The sequence below is a fragment of the Trematomus bernacchii genome, unplaced genomic scaffold (genome assembly GCF_902827165.1).
Source record: "Trematomus bernacchii unplaced genomic scaffold, fTreBer1.1, whole genome shotgun sequence".
Classification (NCBI taxonomy): domain Eukaryota; kingdom Metazoa; phylum Chordata; class Actinopteri; order Perciformes; family Nototheniidae; genus Trematomus; species Trematomus bernacchii.
Genome location: NW_022987654.1, coordinates 2,630,913 through 2,653,560, shown reverse-complemented (window position 1 = coordinate 2,653,560; position 22,648 = coordinate 2,630,913). Strand labels below are relative to the sequence as shown.

The window sequence follows — 22,648 nt, the reverse complement described above, 5'->3', positions numbered from 1 at the left end:
AAGAGACATACATGTTAAGTTAAACAAAAAAATTGAGAGTTAAAACTACAGATGCCAGCTGGCCAGACCTTTGTCTCTGAAAGCTGAAGAAAAGGAGGTCGGGATGGATGGATGGAGAGGGAGGGGTGAAGGAACGCATGTATGAAGTAACGTCGGGTACCTTCTGTGAGGGTCATGGCCTGATAATTAGTCATTTTGAAAGAGTGTGCAAGCTGGACAGCTAAAAATACGAGAGTAGCCCAGGGCAAGCCCATACCTGGGACAGGATAAGTTACCTTCTTCCTCGTTCCTTTCTCCATAAAGCTTTCTCAAGGTTACAATGCCAGTTATCGGAAATAGTCACCTGACAAAACACAAATATCGATCTAGAGAATTCCAGATTTAAAATTGTTTGTCACAAAAGTCACATTGGAATGGTGCAAAAGTGGACACAGAGTGAATGATGGCCCATATTAAATGTGTTTAGCCAATCTACAGCAAACAGTGTGTGTAAATGTATAGATACACAACAGTTCCCTTTAACACATACACACACAACTTCCAGGCAGATATGGCTTCCTAATCAAGGATCAAGTGGTAATCCTTCCTATAGCTTAGTGAGTGTGTATGTGCGTATTTACTGTATGTGTGGGGTCAGCCGCTGCTCATAATAGGGGCCTGTTAGCCAGTGCTAATCACTAATGCTAACAGGATTGGAGGACATGGCCGGACCCAGTTACCCAGCTTATCTCTTGGACGCACACACACAAACACAAACATGCGTGCATATCCGCTCGCACACATACTTTCTTCATTGATGGAAAGAAGAGAGAGGGGAGAGGGAGAGTGGGGAAACTGCTGGCTTGAGGAAAAAAATAATGCTGCCATCGCCAGTGTTTCTTATTTTTCCAGCCTACGCATTAAGCTAGTGTAAGCTTACTAGACTTCTCCCTGGACAATAGCTTGATTTTTGGTCGTTTGCAGAAACGTCAATATTTTTTAATATCCTCGCCCTTTTTCCCATCTGTCAACTCATGCCATTCTTCTGGTGGCCGTTTTCCCCTCACAAATTCAACCGTTCTGTCACACAACTGCTTTTTGTTGCAAGCCCCAGAGCACCTACATCTATTAACTTACACATAACTGCAAATCTGCTAAAATCTTAGTGGCCTGCTCTAAGAAGCACTTTTAAACAAGTGGTTTAATAAAAGGATTGTCACTGATTGAGCTACTAACGAAAAATTAGATTAAAAAAAATGTACACACTTTTCCCCAGGCTTGGGTCCTTTGGTGTGGAGGTTTTTGCATCTGCCTTCACTACTGGAGCAACAGTGGCTCTTGCTGCTTATGCGACAGAAGCGAGTATTTTTCTATTACAAACAAAGATATTTTGCCACTACTAAAAGGTATTAAACATCACATCTTGTGTGCCGGACTATTGTCAAAAGAACTTTCCATCACAATTATTTGTATTCCTTTATTACGTTTCTGTCAAGTTGAAGTCATAAATGAAAAAGGGATACCAGTACTATTTACACTGACTTCTAGCACCTTTATTTAAGTCTTTGCTAAACTGAATTTGCTTTTCATAAAGCTACTGTTTCTGCAGATGAGTCAATGTTTCAGTCTTTACACATCAATTTGTTACGGGCAATACATAAACCAATAAAACATAATTCTTTCATCCAATTACTACAACACCAATTGTTAGGGCTCTTATGGAATATTAAATATCATAAATCATTGAGGATATGAATCAACTCTGTGGTAGCATACGAGACATTTACAGCAGGTTATCATGCTAACAGACTCAGGCTAATGGGCTTACAAAGGTCTTTCCTCTGCTTCCAACAGCTTCTTATTTCTCATCAGGAGACTCTTGTTTAACAATCACTTTTGAAGCTTGCCCCTCTCATCAATCCATCACACACACTTTGAAGGGTAGAGCACTGTTTTAAGAGAGGGAGGATTTACAGTAAAGGTTACAGATTGCATGGATACAAGGAGGGAGACACAGATGAGAAATAAATGACGAAAGTCAGGTGGAGAAGCTGGCATATGCTGATAGCTGAGCAGCAATTAATTCTTATTTATCCAGGAGAGGAGCGTGGGAGTAGTGCTCTTCACCTGTCAGAGGGGAGGAGAGGCAGCGAGCCAATGACGGGATGGAGATGAAGAGGAAGGAGGAGGAGGTAAAGATGGAGACAGGTAATAACTGGGAGAGACGGAGGGGGCTGATGGTGGAGAACGAAGCAATGCATGGGAGGAAAATGAGGACAGGGAAGAGCCTTCTCTTACTTCCTCCTGACTAATTAGCTGCCTTATAGGACTATGGATAGAAGAGCGTTCAGTGTAAACAGGAACAGACTGTCGACACAAAACACAAAGAAAATCACAATTTCTCACAAGGCAATAATAAAAGCAAAGTAGTGCCCGTAATCTTAATCTAAATGAGGTCAGTGCTGTATGAGGTGTTCCATGATTTGGGAACAAAGTCATGAAAAATCAAACAATCCTCAATCAGCAGCACTTTAAAGGAAATTCCAGTGAATTTCCCATGCATTTTATATAACACACCCACCCACACCCACACACACACCAATTAAAACAGTGTCAGTGTGTGCTGTGGCGGACTGCGGTGGCAGGTCCAGTGTTTATATCTCATTAAGCTGTGCCAGGCCATGCCAGACCGGGCTGTACCATGCTCCGCTGCGCCTCCCCTCCACTGGCCAGCGCCAAGGCCCTCATTAGCCTTGTCTCTGCCACCGTTAGAACTATGTGCATGTGTGAATGTAAGAGTGTGTATTCAAAATGACAAATCTCTTTCTGTATAATTTCCATTTTTAAGTTTTTACAGTCAGTTACATCTTTAACGAATCCCACAAACTCTAGAAAGTCTTTAACAGAGTCAGAGAAGTTTTGAATCTGCACTGTGCTGAATGTCTCATTCCCTCTCTTACACACACACACACATACACAGACACACACACAACGTAGGGGTGTTACACTATTAGACCAGTGTGGTTTGTGTTAACCGCTTTCCCTGCAGACATGTTTGGCCTCCTCCCTAGACCTCTATCAGTCCATTCATCTGTCTATCCATCTTTCTTGCGTGCCGTCCTTCCCTCATTTCCCATCGGGAAAGGGGCATATTCTTTGTCATGCCATCCAAACTCTCGCCCTGCACACTGTCATTTTACCCTTCCTCTTTTCCTCATCCGCCTCTCTTTTTTTCTCCAAACTTCCTTGCCTTTCTTGTACTTTCCTTCCTTATCCTGCTCTCTGTTTCTCCTCCAAATCTGTATCCCCTTCTGCTGTGTGTGTGTGTGTGTGTGTGTGTGTGTGTGTGTGTGTGTGTGTGTGTGTGTGTGTGTGTGTAGCGTCCGTCTCTGTTGCCCGCCTGCAATTCATCATCATTTTATCTGCCTTAATTGGATGCCATCAGGACCCCTGATACTTCCCATTCCTCCTTTAACAAACAGCTGCTCTTCCCGCACACAGAAGGATAACACACAGACACACACACACCTTATCCCAAACTAGATTTTCTCCTCCTGCCCCTGTGTCTGCTTTTCTATTCTCCGTGGTGAAGGAGTGAGAGAAAGAGGGTGATGGAGTGGCTGAGCACTTTATCCGACGGAAGGTAATGGTGTAAGGCCCGTGCAGATATTATCTGTCCTCTCATTCCTGCCCTCCAGGGACGGAACAAGAAAGAGGGATACAGAGGAAGAGAGGAGGGACAATGGAGACACCAAAGTACAAAATGCTATAGGAACAGGGAGGGATAAAGGAACAGAGAGAAAGAGAAAAAGTCTCAAACAGCATCAATTCTCTTCTTTCAACCTGGGCCTTCACACGACGCCCAGCTGCGCTCCGTCAGCCTCCCTGACCTCAGAGTGTGGCCATGTGTGTGTGTGTGCAGGCATTGTGTGTGTACATGTGTTTGTTTGCTCCCATGGCCACCCCGGCGCTCTGAGCTCAACTTCCCAGCCCACAGCTCTGCATCTTCTTTGCACTCTCAACTCAGCCTCTGATTGGCCCACACCCACCAGGAAGCTGCCTTACTCGGGTCAGAAAAGCGGAAAGGACCAACGCAGATAGCAGCTTGTTGTTTTGGTTGCTGCTGACCGGAGTTAACTGCTACCATAAGGCCTGGCGGATGGCTCCGTATGTGTCAGTGGTAATGTGGGCTTGTTTGGCACTAAAGAATATGGAGAGGACTCTTTTATTTATTTTTTTAAATGATCAGCTTCTCTTCTCCAAATAACTTGCTATAGGACATTGGACAATCTGCCGCTTCATCAACTTTCACAGGTTGCAAATGTGTTGAATTATGTTTGGCTTAGCAACCACCTTTGGGAGGGAGAAAGGGAAAGTGTGTGAGCAAACCATATTTTTCAAAATATAAACTTTGTGAAAGTTCAAGACCGCTAGCATCATAGCCAATTAAAAAGCCTCACCCCTAAAATGCATGATTCTTCAAAGTCTCCACACATTGGATATTGTTTGTGGAGCATATTTGTTTCATGTCTCTGCTTGGAGAAACATCATCCTTTCCTTAATAGTGTATTCTTTCTCATGTCTTGTGATAGGCTTCCTCTTTCCCCTTTGGGATCAGTTGGTATGTACAGTAACCTTATACAGAAATACTTTAGCATCAATATCCTCCCCCCCCCCATAAGCAGATATGGAAAGTCAATACCAAACAAGGTTAGTATGGAGCTGATGTTACATTAGCTACCTCATATCATGTGTGTCACATATACAGTAGCTTATTGACAGCCTCCTGTTAGGCGATACTATGTAAGAATATTGAGTTTTTACGGTCACTGGATGGAATAAAGAACGGGAAAGTTTAAACACGATCCGACGGTGGATCTGCTGAATATCCTGTGGATAGTTATCTTCTTTTAGAAAGTGTGATGATATTGTATGAAAGAGAGGAGAAGCGGTTGAGGCCTCAGGGGAGACTTTTGAGCTGATTTTCTCCCTTACACGCTCTCATCCTTTCTTCCCCCCCTCCGTTCGCTCCAATATCACTCTCCTTTTCACTTTTCTCCATTCATCGCACCTGAAATTGTGTACCACATTCCAATTTCCCAAGTCCATCTGGCCTGCTCTCATCTCCATTTCTTGCCGTTAACACTTTCTAGTATTGCGTCTCTTCCTGTGGTTGTTTCCCTATCTTTCTTTCCTTTATGCCTCTATCCTTTTCTATGTCCTCTCCACCTCAAGGTTTTCTTTCCCGTCTTTCTTTCTTGCTTTTCTTCGTTATTACTTCATATAAATGATCTTTGTCTCTGCCCTTGTCCTCGTCTTTCCTGCAACAAGCGAGTGAGCGTATGTCAGTTTGACACAGTGGTAAACACTTATGTGTATCTCGAACACAAGGCTAAACTGTGGATTAGCTACCCTGTCTTTATCACATTGATTGGTCACCACCTCCCCAACAGTGTTCATGCAGTGGGATAATGAAACTGCACAGCCCAACAAACACACGCACAGCTATCCTGGGATCCATAGCCTACGGCACATTGAGGGATTCACATGTGCACACACGCACAGACACTGATTAACCCCCATCCCTGTAGCTGTGTGCCTACAAACCGAGGTAGCAGTGTGTACGCAGCATAACAGATGAAGTCTATTTCTACTGCAGAGTCATACATGATTCATCGAGTTGGTGCTGAACACTGTCAAAGAAGGAACAAACATGGAGCAGAGCGCATGAAAAGTATAGATATGAAGGTCTATAAACGGATAAACTAATATTTAAGAGCCTCATTCTTTTGAAATACTGCTTTCAGAGCTATAATAGGAGCCTCATCCTAATAATTCATGACACATAATTACACTCATAAGCGTAGGCTGGATGAATTTAGCCTTAATGGCAAGTTCATGCAGCTGGCACCTTTTTTATCTACTGAATCTAACTACTGCCTCATGTATGCTCTTTGCACGCGCTGCATCGATATCTGAGCGCGCTGTCAAATTGGCACAGCTAATTTCTAACAAGGGCTAAGCACTGACAGCCCCAGGCTAATTGCTGCTAGCATGTCTGCTTTGTGGACATCAAATGGAGAAATTCAGCTTTTTGGCTGGGGTTGGTCTTTGCAGCTGATTAGCACTGGCCTTGCAGCTACAATAAACAGTCAATAAACAGACATCTCTGCGGAGAGACAACCCTATCGCTAGCTAATTAGCCCTGCCTCACAAACAACTTGCTAGCGCGTGCCAGCACCTGAAGATAGCCAGTCGATACGGACAGAATCAAATGCTGCGCTAGCTGTCACAGCAGCTACTCAGCTATACAGCTAAACAGAGACTGGTAAATAATGGTGTCTGCAAATATCTATATGACTACATACACTTGTGGCTGTTTTGACATGATGTACCATATAGAGAGTTTGTGTGCTACAGCTTATTAGAATTGTAGAGGTTTCTGCTTTATTTTAATCCGTCAAAGATTTTCATCCCTGTGCGACATGTTCTGGTGACACCCTGAACTAAAGCAAAAATGAACAGCAGCAGTGCTCATCTCATGTCAGCTTTGGTACATTGCATTATATGTTGAAGAAATGGACAGGGAAGAGGCAAGCAGCAGAAATGAGTGTATGGGAGGAAAGGAGGGAATAGCAGAAGAAGAAAGTATGACACGACAGAGAGAGGGGGGGCAGAGAGAAAGATGAGCTCTAGAGGCAGAGAGAGGAAAGGAGAGGAAGAGGTATAGAGTGGAGGTGTAAACATGATCAATCCGCTCCCAACTAGGTTCAGAGACAGACTTCCTCTTCACATTTTCAGCCTCAGTGAAGCGCAACGCTAGCTACCTCTTATCTGTCACGCTAGTTTGAAGTCTCAAAACCACACACACACACCACCATATTTCAACACACAGAACAGGCATGGACCTGCATACCTGTAAATCCTCTACACACACACACACTACAAAATCCTATTAAAAAAACTTGTGAAAAAACGTCCTCGAGAACACTTTAATCCAGCACACCAATCCCTACCAGCCACAGCCGCAAATACATTAAAATGATAGAAGCTCAGCACAACTCTTTGATGGCTGACCACTGCAGCTTCACACTCGATATAAATGATTTAAATGATGCATTGTCTGAACAGTAATGATCTGTCATGATTTGAACCAATGCATACAGTACAGACCAAATGGAAACATCTCCCCACAATATAGGCTTATCATAAGTGTGCCTCGATTCAAATGATGTCTCTGTGAACTCTTGCCGTCAATATGTAGCCAACTATCAGTTCAACTAGGGAAGATCAGCAGTGGGTCATTTATCTAGATTGAGACCAAGCCAGGGTCCAAGTGGCGCAGGGCGATCTATCAGTACAATGAGCATGTTAGTATCCAAAGTGGTCATTAGATGTAGGAGGCCATTACTTAAACTCTGACCGAGTCAATGTCCTTACTGCGATCAGGATTTAGTTACGTAGTTGAATTGATTAGGTGAAGAGTAATAGTGCTAAATGCTTTTAGCTTGTACACATTTCAGAGTCTCACTCCGGATCTAGTCTTGTCGCCAAGATCTCCTGTCAAAACTATGATTGACATCTGCTTTTATTTTTAACGGTGTTTCAAAACAAAATGGCATCCATCAAAATCTCCTTATCTCTACCGGAATCCATCAACAGCAACCAAATTATCTTCGTAAACAACACCATCCATTTTGGCTTCCCTCTTTTGTTCCTATAATGACACTACCACCACCACATGCTGTGTTCACTACCATTGCCAGGGCTTTAATGGCATCCATTCACACAACCAGATTACCCATATTTCCTATCTTCCTTCCTTCCTTTCTTACTCACCGCTGTTTTCTGGCACTGGATGGAGGTGCTGTTGAAGCGCAGGGCGGGCACACTGTGCATCTCCCCCTGGATGTGGAAGACACACTCGTAGTTCCTCTGTCCCGACTGGGGCTGGGGCAGGTTCTTGGCGGCTAACGTGATAGGCTTGGTCACCCCCACAGGGATGTAGATCTGCGTTGAGGGAAGGATCTGAGGGCAGTCCTGCAGAAACAACAGAAAAATAAGATGCTTTAGTGTTTTTCTTTCTCTCAGGAATCAGTTATATTAGTAAGAGATTGTCCAATACAGTCAGAAAAGCAAGCAAACAAGGCAGAGTAAGATTAGACAGGGGATGATGAAATTAATCAGGCGCGCAATCCGTGGGTTACATATTTGACTTCAGGCCAGATTTGCCACAAAAGAGTCAGCCTAAAGAGCTGCGATGCACATGTTTTACGGGCTTGTGCAATGCTCCCACTGGCCTTGCACCAGATAGCAATTCTGCACGACAACACACAAGCAACAGAGCTTTTCAAACAAAGTTCACAAAGATTATCTACCCTATAAAACTATTTGCATCATAACAGCGCTGCATTGTTATGGCAGGAAGATAGGCTGGAGTTAATTATGTCCATGTGTGGAGGGGAGTAATGAGCTCATGGTGCGCGTGTGCACATCAGTGATATTGTCCAGAGCTGTCAAGACTCTTGTTTGGATCATCTGGACTCAGCCCATCCACCGGCTCACACCACTGGACTGCACCACCTTGGAGGGCTGAGTGTGTGTCCTTGCATAGATACATATGGAAAAATAAGTTTCTTTATATACAGTTGGGTTAATGTGCCTCTATGCTTGCACACGTTCAACTTTAGTGAGGCAGAATGAGACGGGACAGTCCACTCAGTATATAATGTTTCCTATATGCATGTGTTCATGTGCTGGAAGAAATGAAGTCATTACAGTGTGTTCATGCCATGATTTGGCAGCGATGTAGATCTCGTTAACACTGAGAACGAGGGAGAAAAAGAGAGATGGAAAAAGAGCAGGAGGGCGGGTGACAGTTCTTATACAATATGAGTTAAAGCTTGGGTGGAACTACACCCACCCTGTGACGTACTGTTGGAGCCAAAAGGATAACAAACCAGATCGCTGCTGACAAATCACATATTTTACAACCTAGAGACACCGTTAAGGGATTCGTATAATAAGAGACATGTGGCAGGCAGAGAATGCCAACTTCCTTTCATGTAGTCTTAGGAAAAGGGCCTTGAATGTTGACATGATTCGGACCGATTCTTTTATCCAAAATACACATTTTAGCAGTCTTCAAAGGGGACATATTTTGAACATTTTGAGGATCAGACTTGCATTTTGGGTTTCCTAATAGAACATGTTTAGTCAAGCTTGAATGCTTAAAAAAACGTGTTTTCGGAGCCCCGCACCCAAAAAAAGTACAGTCTGCTTTGATTGCCTTGCAGGAAAAATATAGTGCATATATATAGTGCAGTGAAATACTGAGTTGGGGGGAAGTGACATAGAAAAAGGAGCCAAACCTGAATGGCTGGTTAAATCCCATGTTTTCGGACCAGAGCAGCTCACAAACATCTCATTATGATGTTTTATTTCACAGTTTGTGGGTTAGTAGACACTCCAGAAACCAAATACATGTGCACAAGCAGTGAAAAAGCAAGTTAATAATACAATTATATCCCCTTTGAAACCATACTTAAACGAATGTAACACAATGTATAGGACTGAAGAAGAGCCTGATATTGACAGTGTTGTCCCATCCATTCGCAGGATAGGACGAAAAGGTTGGCAAGTCAGAAAAGCTTGGGATAAGGACACACCCTCTGCTTGGCTTATTGTTGGACATTTTCCTCTAAGCAGATAGCTGGCTCCCTGTCAGTGAATTTTTCTTTCCCCTCTGAGCTGTTGTACATTAGAAGCTACAGCGCGTCCCCGGGGCCCGAACACAATGCCGGAGTTTGTTCATTAGGCTGCTTAGCCTTGGCCTTGTGTGTCTGATCACACACAAACACATGCATACCACATAATGAGAAAGGGGAATACTAAAGTAGGAAGAAGCGGGCTACAGAAGACCTGATGTATAATCAACTAGGAGAAAGGTGGGTGGGTGCGGGGGCTGCTCAATATAATGGAGGGAGGATGAGTATGTAGAGAGGAAGGAGGGGGAATTAAGGGATAGTTGGAGAGAGGAGGAAATGAAGGGAGTGGACTGAGAGAACGGATGTGAAAAGGATTTTTAAAGAAAGGAAAACCAGAGAAGGCCAATTTGATTCAGAACAGAGAAAAAGAGAAACAGGGATGTCAGATAGCTGTAGGAAAGTAAAAATAAAAAGGAAAGGTTTAAAGAAAGTACAAAAGACGGAGAAATAGAACAACCAAGTATGAAGAAAGACATTTAAGAAGATTGCCTGGATCCCTCAGCACCTTTTCTGTCTCTTTACACATCAACTACATCCATCCTTCCATCCGTCCTACAGTCAAAAACGTACCCAAACCCCCTGACAACATCCTATATAATTAACAGCCTGGAGCCTCAGACGACGCTTGAAAACTGATGGAGGGGACCGGCGATGTAGAGAGAGAAAGAGACTGTGAAGAAAGTGGAGATTGATTTTCACTTGTAGCTTTTGAAGTCTGTCCTCAGTGAAAAAAAAGAGCTGTGGGCTTGCATCGTCAAAGGTTCCACGGGTAAAAAAAAGTAAGGTTTCAGCATTGGGCTGCTTAAGCTAACTTGTAGACGCGAGTGTGTCAGAAGTTAGCGTAGCCATTGGCAAAGCGGTTTTATTCAATTCATCTGCATATTGACTTTGTGTTAGCTCAGCTGTCTGATTGTTGCTTCCTTTGTCAGTATCCCTTTACTTCATTCAGTCCTATTGTTAGTCATCTTAAGGTTGATGCACATATGGTATACGTTGGTTCAAGTTCTTTAAGGTTGCCATACCATGAAGCAGAAAACAGATTGTCTAGGAAGTATATAAGAAATGTGTTAAAAGAAGTAACCCTGCCTCTTCCTACATTGAATCAGAACTTTACATTAAAGAATTTAAAGTCTGACTATAATGACGCCAAAAGCCAGAAGCAAGTGAATTAAAGTTTGGATAGTTCATAGAGGAAATGTTGCAAAAGTTCAGAAGTGCAACTGTACGAAGCTCCAAATACGAGATCACACTGCGTACCAGACAGAGCGGAAAGAGCTTCTGGGAAAGAGATGGAGGAAGAGGAGGATTTTGAGGAAATGCAAGAAAGATAAAGGAAATGGTGCTCTGGAGAGGGAAACTATTTCATCAGTATTTGTGACAGGTGCCAAAACAGTTCAAAGCCGGCATTAGGGCTACAAAGTACAGCGTACATTGAAACAATATTTCACCGGGGGGATTCGTTTGAAGCTGGAAGAGACCCTTTTTCTATTTTTTCCCCCTTCTTCCTGACTTCTCAGCTTTCAATTCATCTGTGAAGACGGATGCTGTGGTTTTTCTGGGCCAGATGTGACACTTCAGGAGGACCATCAGGGGATTCTTAGAGGAGTGTGTATTATGTGTGTGAAAAGAAAAATATGTGTTTTTTTATTTGTGTGTATGTGATGCTTAGGTTGGACGATACAATGGCACAGTGATTTACGCTTTTATCTACGCACGATGCAACAGAGCACATCTTTTCTGCACAGAGCAACAGCCTGCCTCATTATATGGTTCACTTTGTCTACTGTAACCAGAAAGATCCTTTCATAGTAAAGTTACATGTGTGCGAGGTGAAAATGAAGCGTGAAGGAATGCACGCCACAGATGGTTTCCCCGCACCAGAACAAGAAAACATCTGCTCTATTTTGAGATATCGATCACTGAACATGTTTGAATTCTGACATCTTCATAGGCATTTTTAACACCAACAGATGTGAATACTGCCAAATATGAAATTCTTTGTTTCTGAGCGCCCCCCATTAACTGTGAAATAAGCTCTTACACCCTGATTAGATTGGACTGTAAAAGTGTGTGTTTGTGTCTGTGTTTTTGAGTATGTGAATGAGTCTATATGTAACGAATTGTGTGTTTTTAATGGCAGAAGCCCAAGTCTCCAACCTCTGCTCGAAGCCAAGTACCCAGAGGGCTTTCCTTACCTCTCTCTGTTTGTTTTCCCTTAAAGGCCGCTGTTAGCTTTGCTGCCTAAGGCTGGTTCCGCTGTTCCCATTTGTTAACAGTTAAGGCATTTATAATAATGTAGAATAAAATTAAGATGTATTGTATATTTTAACCAAAATGTTCTGAATACAAAATAAGATAAAATATTATCTAGAGCCGAAAAACATTATTCCTAACAAAAGTATTGGTACAATGCTTGACCTATATTTTGTGACATTTCACTGGCGACACCCAGATGCCAGTTTTGATTGAACGTTGCCATGAGCTTTCTCAAAGCAGAGCAGCTGTCATTTTAGGTCAAGCCCGTTCTGAAATATTTCTCCCTTCATTTTCAATGCACTCTGATGTGTACCGCACCAACTCATTCCACGACAAATGGGAAGAAAGTATAGGGGGAAAAAATCATAATACAAGCGGGCGGATAAGATAATCTCTTCTCGCAAGTGAGCAAAACACCTTTTAACATTCGCCAAGCGCTGATAATGAGACAGTCAGAAGGCTGGTGTGCATGTGTGTGTGTGTGTGTGTGTGTGTGTGTGTGTGTGTGTGTGTGAGTGCGTGTGTGCGTGCGTGTGTGCAGACATGTAGAAGGTGAGAGATTAGAATCAAGACATACTGTAGATTGAGTTGGGCGGGGGGGGGAGAGCGAGGGCTGGGAGGAGGAAGACAACAGCGATAGCGGGATGATATATAAATAAATAAATGTATTAAAAAGCCAAAAGAGTTCTGAAGGCTTTGGTGTAGCCTGACAAGATATAAATTAATAAAGCTCCAAAAACACTGCGCATATGTAATGAGGCGGGTGTCTGGTCGGTTTTTTTAAACCCCCCAATCTCCCTCGAACACCCCCCCCCCCCCCCCCCCTCTCCCCCCTTCAATTCCATCCATAATTAATTAGCCGCCTCTGTGATGTGGGGACTATAGATCAGGGAGGAGAAAAAATAACACGCTAAATAATGAAGTAAAGCGATATGGGGAGCCCACGGGAGAGATGAGATGGCATGGGTGGCCACAGAGGAGCGGGGGGGGAAGGCACACTGGTACACATAAGAGGGACAGTCAGTGTGTGTGTGTGTGTGTGTGTGTGTGTGTGTGTGTGTGTGTGTGTGTGTGTGTGTGTGTGTGTGTGTGTGTGTGTGTGTGTGTGTGTGTGTGTGTGTGTGTGTGTGTGTGTGTTTCATAGGCTCCTGACAAGGGGGTATATGAAGAGTGTTGAATGTTCCCCCACCGCCTGTCGACATCCCCCACCCGCCCCCCCTTTCAGGCCATGTGACATACGTAGGAAACCAAAGAGCCGTCTGTAACCTTGAACTAGAGGTAAACCGTTACAGTCCACATTAATATTATATTACAATATATGGCACTGGGTGGATCCTTTTATCCAAAGCAACATACATGACGTGGCGTGTCATTCGTTTTAGCTGTTTAAATATCCAATGGGAATGAGGCCTCTCCCCTATGTACTGCCTTTTAGTGAACTCAGATACCATTATAGGCAACCAATATGATTTCATTTAAAATGCAATCACTTAAACTCTTCTTGCAGCAGAATTGTGCTTCTTTCTAGCCTTGATAAAACAAACACACAAACCAAAGGGAGGTTTTTCTTCTTCTACGAGCCATTAGTTGGTCCTTATGGATATCAATTGTAAATATTTACGAAACTACAGAGAAGAAAGCGGGAAGAAAAACTAAAGCTTAACCGTGTGGTGAGAAGAATAGTACAAACAGTGTGGGGAAATAATTGAAAAAAAGTTCAAATGCTACTAAATATTATGACAAACAAAGAAGTTCCCACGCATCAGTGGTCTGGTGTTTATCTGACGGGCACAGAGTCAATTGTAAAATACTTCAAAGATAAATGCAAATGTTTGTATGCCAAGTTCACGAACATGACCTGTATTTTAGCTTGTGTATTTTCCTTCTTATTTTTTATCCGTGCGATTATTTTAACAATGCATATGATTGTTGGATGAGAGTAATCTTTTGAGAAAGAAGCATATATTGTATAGAATTACACAATAGGTACATTTCCATTGTTCTTACATTTTAAACCATATGGACGACTGCTTCCAAATCATTCCTTAATTAATACGAGAAAGGTAATATACTGTAAGGTCATGGCATGTCTTGCATTATAATGTCAAAGCTAGGATCACATACGCTCCTCTCCCATGTACCAGCTGGCCTCCAGCCAAGTGTTTGTTTCAGTGTGTGTGTGTGTGTGTGTGTGTGTGTGTGTGTGTGTGTGTATTTCATTAGGACTCGTACCAGCCACAAAGACAATAAAAGCCTACCCCTTAAAATCAGTTACACTAGAAGGAGTGTGTGTAGGCATGTCTATTTAAAATGTAGGTTAACATCCACAAGACATATAGCATACATCGCTATATGATTAAAAAAAAAAATCTAAATATAACATAATAAGGATGTGTTCCATACATGGAGGCATGTACATGTGTGAACAAAGAGTGTGTGCCCGCAAATGTAAGGCAGGCTCATTAGCTGGCAGAAACCAGAAATATGTTCTGTGGCCAACCAGACACTTTCTGTAGGGGGTGGGGGGGGGGGGGGGGGGGGGGGGGGATAGAGAGAGTGAGAGTGGAACAACTTAATAAGGCAGCAACATGTAGAACAGTGCAAGAGCGAGGGAAGAAAAGGGACTTTGAACCTTGAAAGGGACTGTGAGATTGTCCGCCCACGTCCTTCGTTTCCAAGCAGAATGGTGATGCAGGGAGGAAGAGATGAGGAGAGAAAGAGATGAGGAGGAAATGGGAAAAGTGAGCGAGTGCATAGGAATGAGGACGCCCAGAAAGGAGAGATTGCATTAAATAGAGATGCAGGGGAATGTGTGACATGAAAGTTATTCAGTGCGGATTAGAGCTCAACTGAATCTACCGTATGTTCTTCTTATAAATTACCTACATGCACACACTCAGTCTCGGTGCTCTGATGTACCACCCAGGCACATACATGTTGATTTCATCTCATAATCCCTTATCCTTGACTTACAAGCAAGCTGCCAAACCTACACTGTATCCCCTCGACATAGACGGCACAGTATGCTATAAAACAATAAGAAGCAGGACTGTGTGAATATTTTCTTTTAGAGGGTCTTCTTTTTTTTTCTCCTCCTGGATTTTCATAGAGTGGGTGAGGAGGAGGAGGAGGAGGAGGAGGAGGAGGGGGGGGGGGGGGGACGACTCCTGGCACCCTGTTATCATTCTAACCCAGATATGTCAGCAGCGATCAAACCTTGTGCTTTTCAGCTTTTCAAAGACGAACCTTGATTTCAGAGGTAGATTCGCTCTCCTGTCTGCTGACTATTGGTTCTTTTTTTCTGAATGCATTTCTGCGGCACGGAGATACACTAAAAGTGGACTTTTTTAAATAAAAATAATTAAGACATACACACCAAGGTTTGAAACTAACATTCAGCTTTTAAAAATGAACTCCCTTTATCGATACATACACAATTTATCTTTGAATTGTCCCCCCAGTGTTGAATGGTTGGTAATTAAAGAGTGGAAAGGTTTACTGAGTTTACAATTTAAATTGTGTGCAGACAGCTATCCAACTCGCCATTTGAGAAGAACGGAAACCAGATGAAGAGGCCAGAAACACACTGAGTTGTGCCACTGAGAAAACAAACAACAGAATAGCACAGACGTTTCAGTTTCTCCCTGACCTGTGCCACAATCTATCCCACTGCGCTGAGAAACATAATGCTACATTCACACATCACACACAATCTCTTTAAGAGGCTGCATGTATGAATTGGCAGCCAAAAATATTGTTGTCAAAATGACTCAAAGTTCAAGTTGTAAAATGCCACATCAGTGAATAAATATATTACTGCCAGACTTATTTTTAGGAGAAAACATACAATTCAAGCCATTTTCTCCTTTTTACTTTTTTAAATCACTAGCAAATGAAAATGACTGCCCAAGCATCAGTGTGTCGCCTGCGGCAACAATGCTGCTCGCCACTAGGAGGCAAAAAGGCAAACATAAGAACAGGAATGAATGAATGTTGGTGGGGGAAACATCCCTTTTTCAGAATCTTAAATCAGACTGTATAATAATACACTGATATCCAGCGCTCCACTGCCACCCATGGTCCATCTCCATGTCTCCAAAGCTTGTATGTCACTGACCATCTTGGGTTACCATGGGAGGGCAATTGTGTCAGCTAAATGGAGGATGGAATAAAAATCACTCCAGGCCACTTTACTAAAACAGCACGGTGAAAAGCCCAACATGACAGAGACAGTTAGCTGCTCTTGTGAGATTGGCCATCGCAGCACGTTACAGGTATTTTCCCCCCACTCTCTTTCTGTATGCCTCTCCATCCCAGCAGGCGGTCGCTGTTTCTCAATCACACTCTGTCTCTCTCTCTCTTTCTCTGCTCGGCCCGCATCTTTGAGTTTGTTTTTTCCATCAGCTCACTTTGCAGTGTTATTCTTTGCTCTCCGACTGCCTTTTCTCTCAGTGACTCTGCATCTATTGCTTCCTCTCGCTGACACACACGAGGGGTTGATGGTGAAAATGCAATATTCATCTGTGTTCACCATTAGCTGGGTTGAATGTGAGGGTTCAGGGAATGAAGATTTAATACAGCCTCAATAATTAAACCATTGAGACCTTCCACTGACACACGATCTTGTGCAGGGTCAGCAAACCTCTTTGCATCAACTCATCTTATTTCTGTGTATTTGTGAATCCTTGCTTTGCGTCAGCCCTTCATTAGGCTGATCTTGTATTCATCGCTGCAGCCAGCATGTTGGCAAAGATACTCGCTGCATCAATGGGCCTTGCCGGGTGGCATAAGATTATATCAAGGAGAGAATAACCTAGCAGCGATATTGCACCTTACACTTGCGCTTTTCCAGTGTCTTCCAACTGCTTAACTTTTTCTCAATGTCACATTAGGATTAACACTTTTAAGCCAATTAAACCAAGACAGCGTCCTTCGAATCTGCATAACTCTTAAAGCTGCATTTGCTAAACTCCACCCTCTTCCATAAATATAACTCTGCCGTCCTTGTGTAGTTGTCTACTAAGCATACTTCTTAGGGTATGACAGGCTGCTCTCTCCAGTGTCTCCCAGCCACCCTGCCTGCCTTCTGTTGCCGAGGGATTGATGCGAGGAGGCTTCGGCAGTAAGTGAGGGAGATTTTGTGAAAGCTTCTAAAAAAACACTAGGAAGAGCTGGAAGAGAGGAAGAAAAAAGCAAGATAAGCTGTGGGACGGTAAGGCTAAAAATAGCAACAGAGAGAAGGAGAGATGAAACATCTGCATGCATATGTGATGGACCATGCGTGTGTGTTAGCCTCTGAATACATCTATGTGCGAGTGCACACAGGGGACAAATTCCAAATCTCTCCTGCCTTTTTATTCTCTCCCCCCGATACAAACAGGACGATCGTGTGGGAAGTACAACGCACGCAGGAGTAGAGCGTGACTGAGGGGCTGAATCAAATTAGCCCTACTCAAAAAACACTTTCTCAATCCAACCCATTGTTCTCAACAAATTAGAGGGATGTACAAGAGAGTTTGCCAAAACACCTGATACATTCCACTCGGATTTCCCTGAGGCTGAAATTGATTCTTGGACAGTGTCTGAGAACTTTCCTCAGGAAGTTCACAAAGACGGGGGGGGGGGGGGGGGAGCGTCAGAAGCTGTTTAAAAAAACCTCAAGGAGCAGCGCTACCAAACCAAGGGTTAAACACTGGACGATCACGGCCCGACTAAAATCCATCTAGCAAAGAAAACATGTGGTTATATCACCCTGTCGCCTCCACTTCCTCTCCATGTTCCCTCAATTTCACTTTTCCCCTCCCTTTCCCTTCAACCATGCATTTGGAAATAAATTGCGTCACTCTGGATGTAATCTGCCGCTTGTTACTGCCAAGGTTCCCGCTCGCCTCCTTGCCCTTGTCTTTTTTTTCTTCCCTTCTCTCTGTTTACATCTGGTCTCAATTACAGCACCTCTGTCTGTCTTTGGTTTGTTCTCCTGAAACAAATAAAGCCCTGGAAGGACTGCATTGCTTTTGGAAAGCAGCATGTGGGATATTGCATCTCACCTCCACCCATTTTCTGATTTATTTGTTCCCTCTTCCTAGCATTGTTTATTTTTTATTATTAGACATGGCTTATGCACGTGCTCTCTTAATATTAGGCAGAATCACTAGCTACAAGCTACATGTGCAATGAAGCGGAGGGAGAAAACAAATTGTATAATTATAGAGAGGAAGACAAACAAGTAAGTTGTGTATGTTGATAGACTATGCATGGAAAGGTAAGATAAGTCGAGGAAAAGGATGGTGGAAAAAGGACAGATGGACAAGAATAAAAATCTGTAGATGGTGACGGTGAAAGAGGAGACAGACCTGCCGGAACATTTGGGTGACGGCACCACGTGGGAAGAGAAGGAAAAAAGAAAAGGATGATGAGGTGAGAAGACATGTTTTTCTATCTGATAAAGACACCGGGAGGGAGAGAGGGAAGGTGAAGGAAAGGGAAAGGGTGGATATCATTCAACCACTCGCCCACATGCCCCCACCTCTCGCCCACATGCCCCCTGCAGCCCTGTGCTGCTGGTTGTGCTTTGTCCAGATAAGAACCAGTGACAGTCACACACATTCAAAAAGTAGGAACAAACACACACGTATAGCCGTGTACACATAGTGAGGCCCCTCAAGCGGCCTTGGCCTACAATCTGTGGGATGTCCTTCTGTGGAGTGTGTGCGTGCGTGCGTGTGTTCTGCTTAGTGTCGGAGTACTAGGCAGGGTAAACACAGTGTGCCAGAATGTCACGGTTCGAGGCCTTCACACCTCCATCTAAAAAAAAACGTTCAACCATGGTGTGTGTGTGTGCGAGTGTGAGTGTGAGTGTGTGTGTGTGTGTGTGTGTGTGTGTGTGTGTGTGTGTGTGTGTGTGTCAGGGAGAGAAAGGAAAGAGTAAGCATGTGTTTCTGTGACTGTTTAAGAATGTGTGTGTAGGCTGTGTGCTATAAGTGTATGTGGCTGGTTAAGGGTGTGAGAGAAAGACAGTGTTGGGTAAATATATTCATGCGCCTAGCTCCGAGTGCAGCCTACACCGAGCCTCTCTTATTAATGCACGGTCTAGGGACAATGTGTCATACACTAACATTACATTTGTATAATTGGCAACAAACAGGAGTGTGCTTTGATACACATTATCTGTACTGTGTGCCTTAAGGTGGTATAAATCCGTTGTGTATTAAAACAATGATAAGATTGACTTTATTTGCTTTCAACAGTTTGATAAGTAAATGGTCAACACTGTCAGATGCGTAGGGAAAAAATATTGAGCTATAGAAAATGGTTAGATTAGCTTAGCACAAAATATGGACACATGAAGCTAAACTGGGTCTGTCAAAACACAACAGATTGATCCTAAAAGCACCTCCGAAGCTCATTTCGCAACATGTGTTGTCCTTAACTCTGGGCAAGAAAGCTAATAAGCATATATCAAACAATTTTCAACTTGTGTGTGTTAAATTCATGGAGAAGAGAGAAGGGAATGAGTAGGAGGGTGACATCAGTCCACCAATGGTGCATCCATGCAGACGGGACAGAAGGAAGGCGAGGAGTGGAAGGTGTTGAATTTATAAAAGAGTGAAAAATTCATCACTGGAGCCACACATTCCATGGCATACAGACGCCGGGGACACCGATGAAGAAGCTACTAAGGCTGAAGAGATGTACAGAAACACTGTATTACATTCAAAATGAAGTGTAAGACAGCATAATGTCTATAATCGCTACATCCTGACAAAAAATGGTGCTTGGACATGAATACAAAACCATTTAACAACATCTGGAAGAATTTTATATTTTGTATGTGTTGCCCATCGCTCTTAGATTTTCCTTAGTCTGCACCAAAACCCCCAAAAAACAATGGCAGCATTGTCTGTGTGTAAGTCAAAACTGAAAATGAAAAATAAAAGCAGTGAAGCAAAGAAAGAGAGAGGAATAACATAGGGGAAACAACAAAGTGCGACAGCCTAAAGAGTTTAGGGAGGGCAGAAAAAAGAAGCTCTGTGCCCACAAATCTCAATCAAGTTAACCGCTGCCTTGATTGCTCGAGTGAGACTGAGCCTTGCTTCGCAGCAAAACAAACACGTAAGCATGTCTTAACATAGCTGAGCCCAACCACCCAAAACCTTGCCTGGCAGTCATCAAGGCTTTGGCTCAGAATAGCACTTTCTCTTCAGGGGTGTGGAAGGAGAAAGAAGAAGTGGAGAAGGAAAACCGCAGTCATGTTCTTGAGAAAGGAAAAGAGACTATGTGAATAAAGGAACGCACATCTAACCCTTCTCCATCTTTCTTTGTTTATATAATAAAGAAACTCTTACTCCTCTCCTGCAATTTTCCGCCCGGTCGCTCCTTAATTCAAGAATTTGTTTGTTGCGCTATTGGAGGCATTGTTGATTCATGCATATTTGATTTGGAAATGTCACTCATATTTATTTCCTCCCCGCTTCCTCTGTCTATCCATTTTTTGCATTTGCTTTCTTCCCTATCTTGACACAGTCTGTTCACAAAAACAAACAACACTTCCTTGGTTGGCTTGTCTTTGACTTTTTTTCTTACTATTGCTTTGCATGACAATCAAAAGACAAAACAATGTATTCAATACCAGGTTGTTTGATCGAACAAATTTAAGATGGACAAGACGCTGCTGTTTTTGTGAGAGAAGAACATAACATAAAGGAAAGGGGGGAAAAAAAAAAAGTCCTGCCGGGTTGCCATGGTAACATAAGATTCAGATACAGTTGGAGATGAGGCCAAAAAAAACGTACGGATGGAGAAAAGAAAATGATTGATGTGCAGCTGTTAAATGTTTCTCTTATTCAGAATGAGGATGTTTATTGATTTGTATGTACTATTCATTTTTAAAGCTTTAGCACTCATTTTCAGGGTAGTAATGAAATTGAAGAATAAATAAGTGATGCGCACGAAGAACAAGAGTTGATCATGTTCTTACAAGTGAATTGCGCACATTCAAAGGTCAGCTGTTACCCTAAGAACTTTAACATTTGACCAGATGCTCCTAAAATATGTTCTCTTTGCACTGCTGCCTGCCAGATCCAACAGCACTCAGACCACACAGAGTCAGGCACGAGGAGCAGCTACCTTTCAACCCTGCGTGAAAACTTCTATCTGGCCTTTGATCAAAGCCTGACGATGAGTCCTATTTAATCCCGTCTACTGTGTTCTTCTGTGGGAGGGCGCGGCAAAGGTCTGAGTGAAATGTCTGCTATCAGGAGAGCCCATTTCACTCTTATGTTAAACACTGCTATTTGTATTCAGAGATGAGCTACAGCACGGCGAAATGGATCGTTTGAGGTCTAAATTAAGGGTGCAAGCATATGTGCGCACACACACACACACACACACACACACAGAAACGTGCCCCTTATAGCATGCTAACTCAACCTCACTCTATGAGTAGATAAAAAACATGAAGTGGTAAGGAAGAGAGGCACATTTCTGTCCTCTTTCTCCTTTCTTTACCTACAAATAATCCACACATAGAAGGGGAAGCAAAAGAAGGATGAGAAAAAGATGGGGTACATGAGCATTAAAATGGTGAGGGATGGGGTGTAAAGAGAGAGTGAGACGGGAGAGGGGAAGGATAAGTCTAGCCTACAGGATGAGCTGTACTTGTTGGGGCATTGAGAGCGCAACTAATGGATATGGCAGCTACTGTAGGAGAAGGATGATGAATGACTCTGTGGACGTGTGTGTGCATGTGCAAGACACTGTCAGAATGTTTACACTTTTGTGCATGGAGGTGTAGTAGTTGTGTGTGTGTGTGTGTGTATGGTGTGTGTGAGACAGTGAAGATGATGGATTCTCTTGGAGCATGTGGTCGGTGGTTTCTTGGGCAGGAGAGGTGACAGCAGAGATCTCTGTGTCCACACGGCACCCTCAGCCGGTCTGTCTGTCCCTTATTTCCTCCTGCTGCCTCGCTCACACTTCCTCTCTTTCACTCTTTATCTCCATTTCCATCATTCCCTTTGCTTGGCTCTCACTCTTTGTTGTTGCATGTCCTGGTTTTAACCAAGCTTCTACATTGAGACAAACTGTCCTGCACCAGAAATGTCTTTTGGAAAGATCCCTGCAGGAACCGGCATGTGGATAGAGAAAGATCTTATGCTAATAAAAATGTTCTGATATTCTAGAGTCCTGTTTTTTTTTTGTTCACCAATATTGCTACACAGTATATGTTTACTTTCACATCCTGCTTTTCTTCGATTTTCCTTCGCCACTGCAGGCCTTTCCTGTTTATCCATCCGTTGGCCCTCTGGCCTCTCTCAGCTCAGAGTGTGCTAGCCAGCGCTCTCCCCATGTCTTGCAGATGGGCGCACTAATCCGCTAACATTAGCTCCGTGACGCGTGAAGGCTGGCCCAGTGTGTTGTTTTTAGTGGGCACGGATGCTGTGGTTTAGCATGCTAGTGTTTGGGATTCTGCACAGCTCCGGTTGAGGGAAGAGATAAAGAGGAAAGTAATTGGATAAAGGTTGACCAATTAATAAAGGCCGGGGCAACAAGGGGGGAAGAGGGTGGGGGGGGTTTTAATCTGCATAGAGATAACAGGGAGAGTCAGACTACAAACACAAGGAGATAGCGTCGGATTGTGTCTACGCGTG

The 22,648-nt window shown here is 43.3% G+C and overlaps 1 protein-coding gene across 3 annotated transcripts in view; it reads right to left on the bottom strand.

Moving 5' to 3' along the window:
• Positions 1-22,648, bottom strand: part of plxna1b (plexin A1b) — a 178,216-nt gene that overhangs the window by 49,216 nt on the left and 106,352 nt on the right. For all 3 annotated transcript variants that reach the window (XM_034134973.1, XM_034134974.1, XM_034134972.1), the window contains one exon: positions 7,819-8,019. In XM_034134973.1, the coding sequence (XP_033990864.1) occupies positions 7,819-8,019 (201 nt within the window). The remainder of the gene's footprint in view (positions 1-7,818; positions 8,020-22,648) is intronic.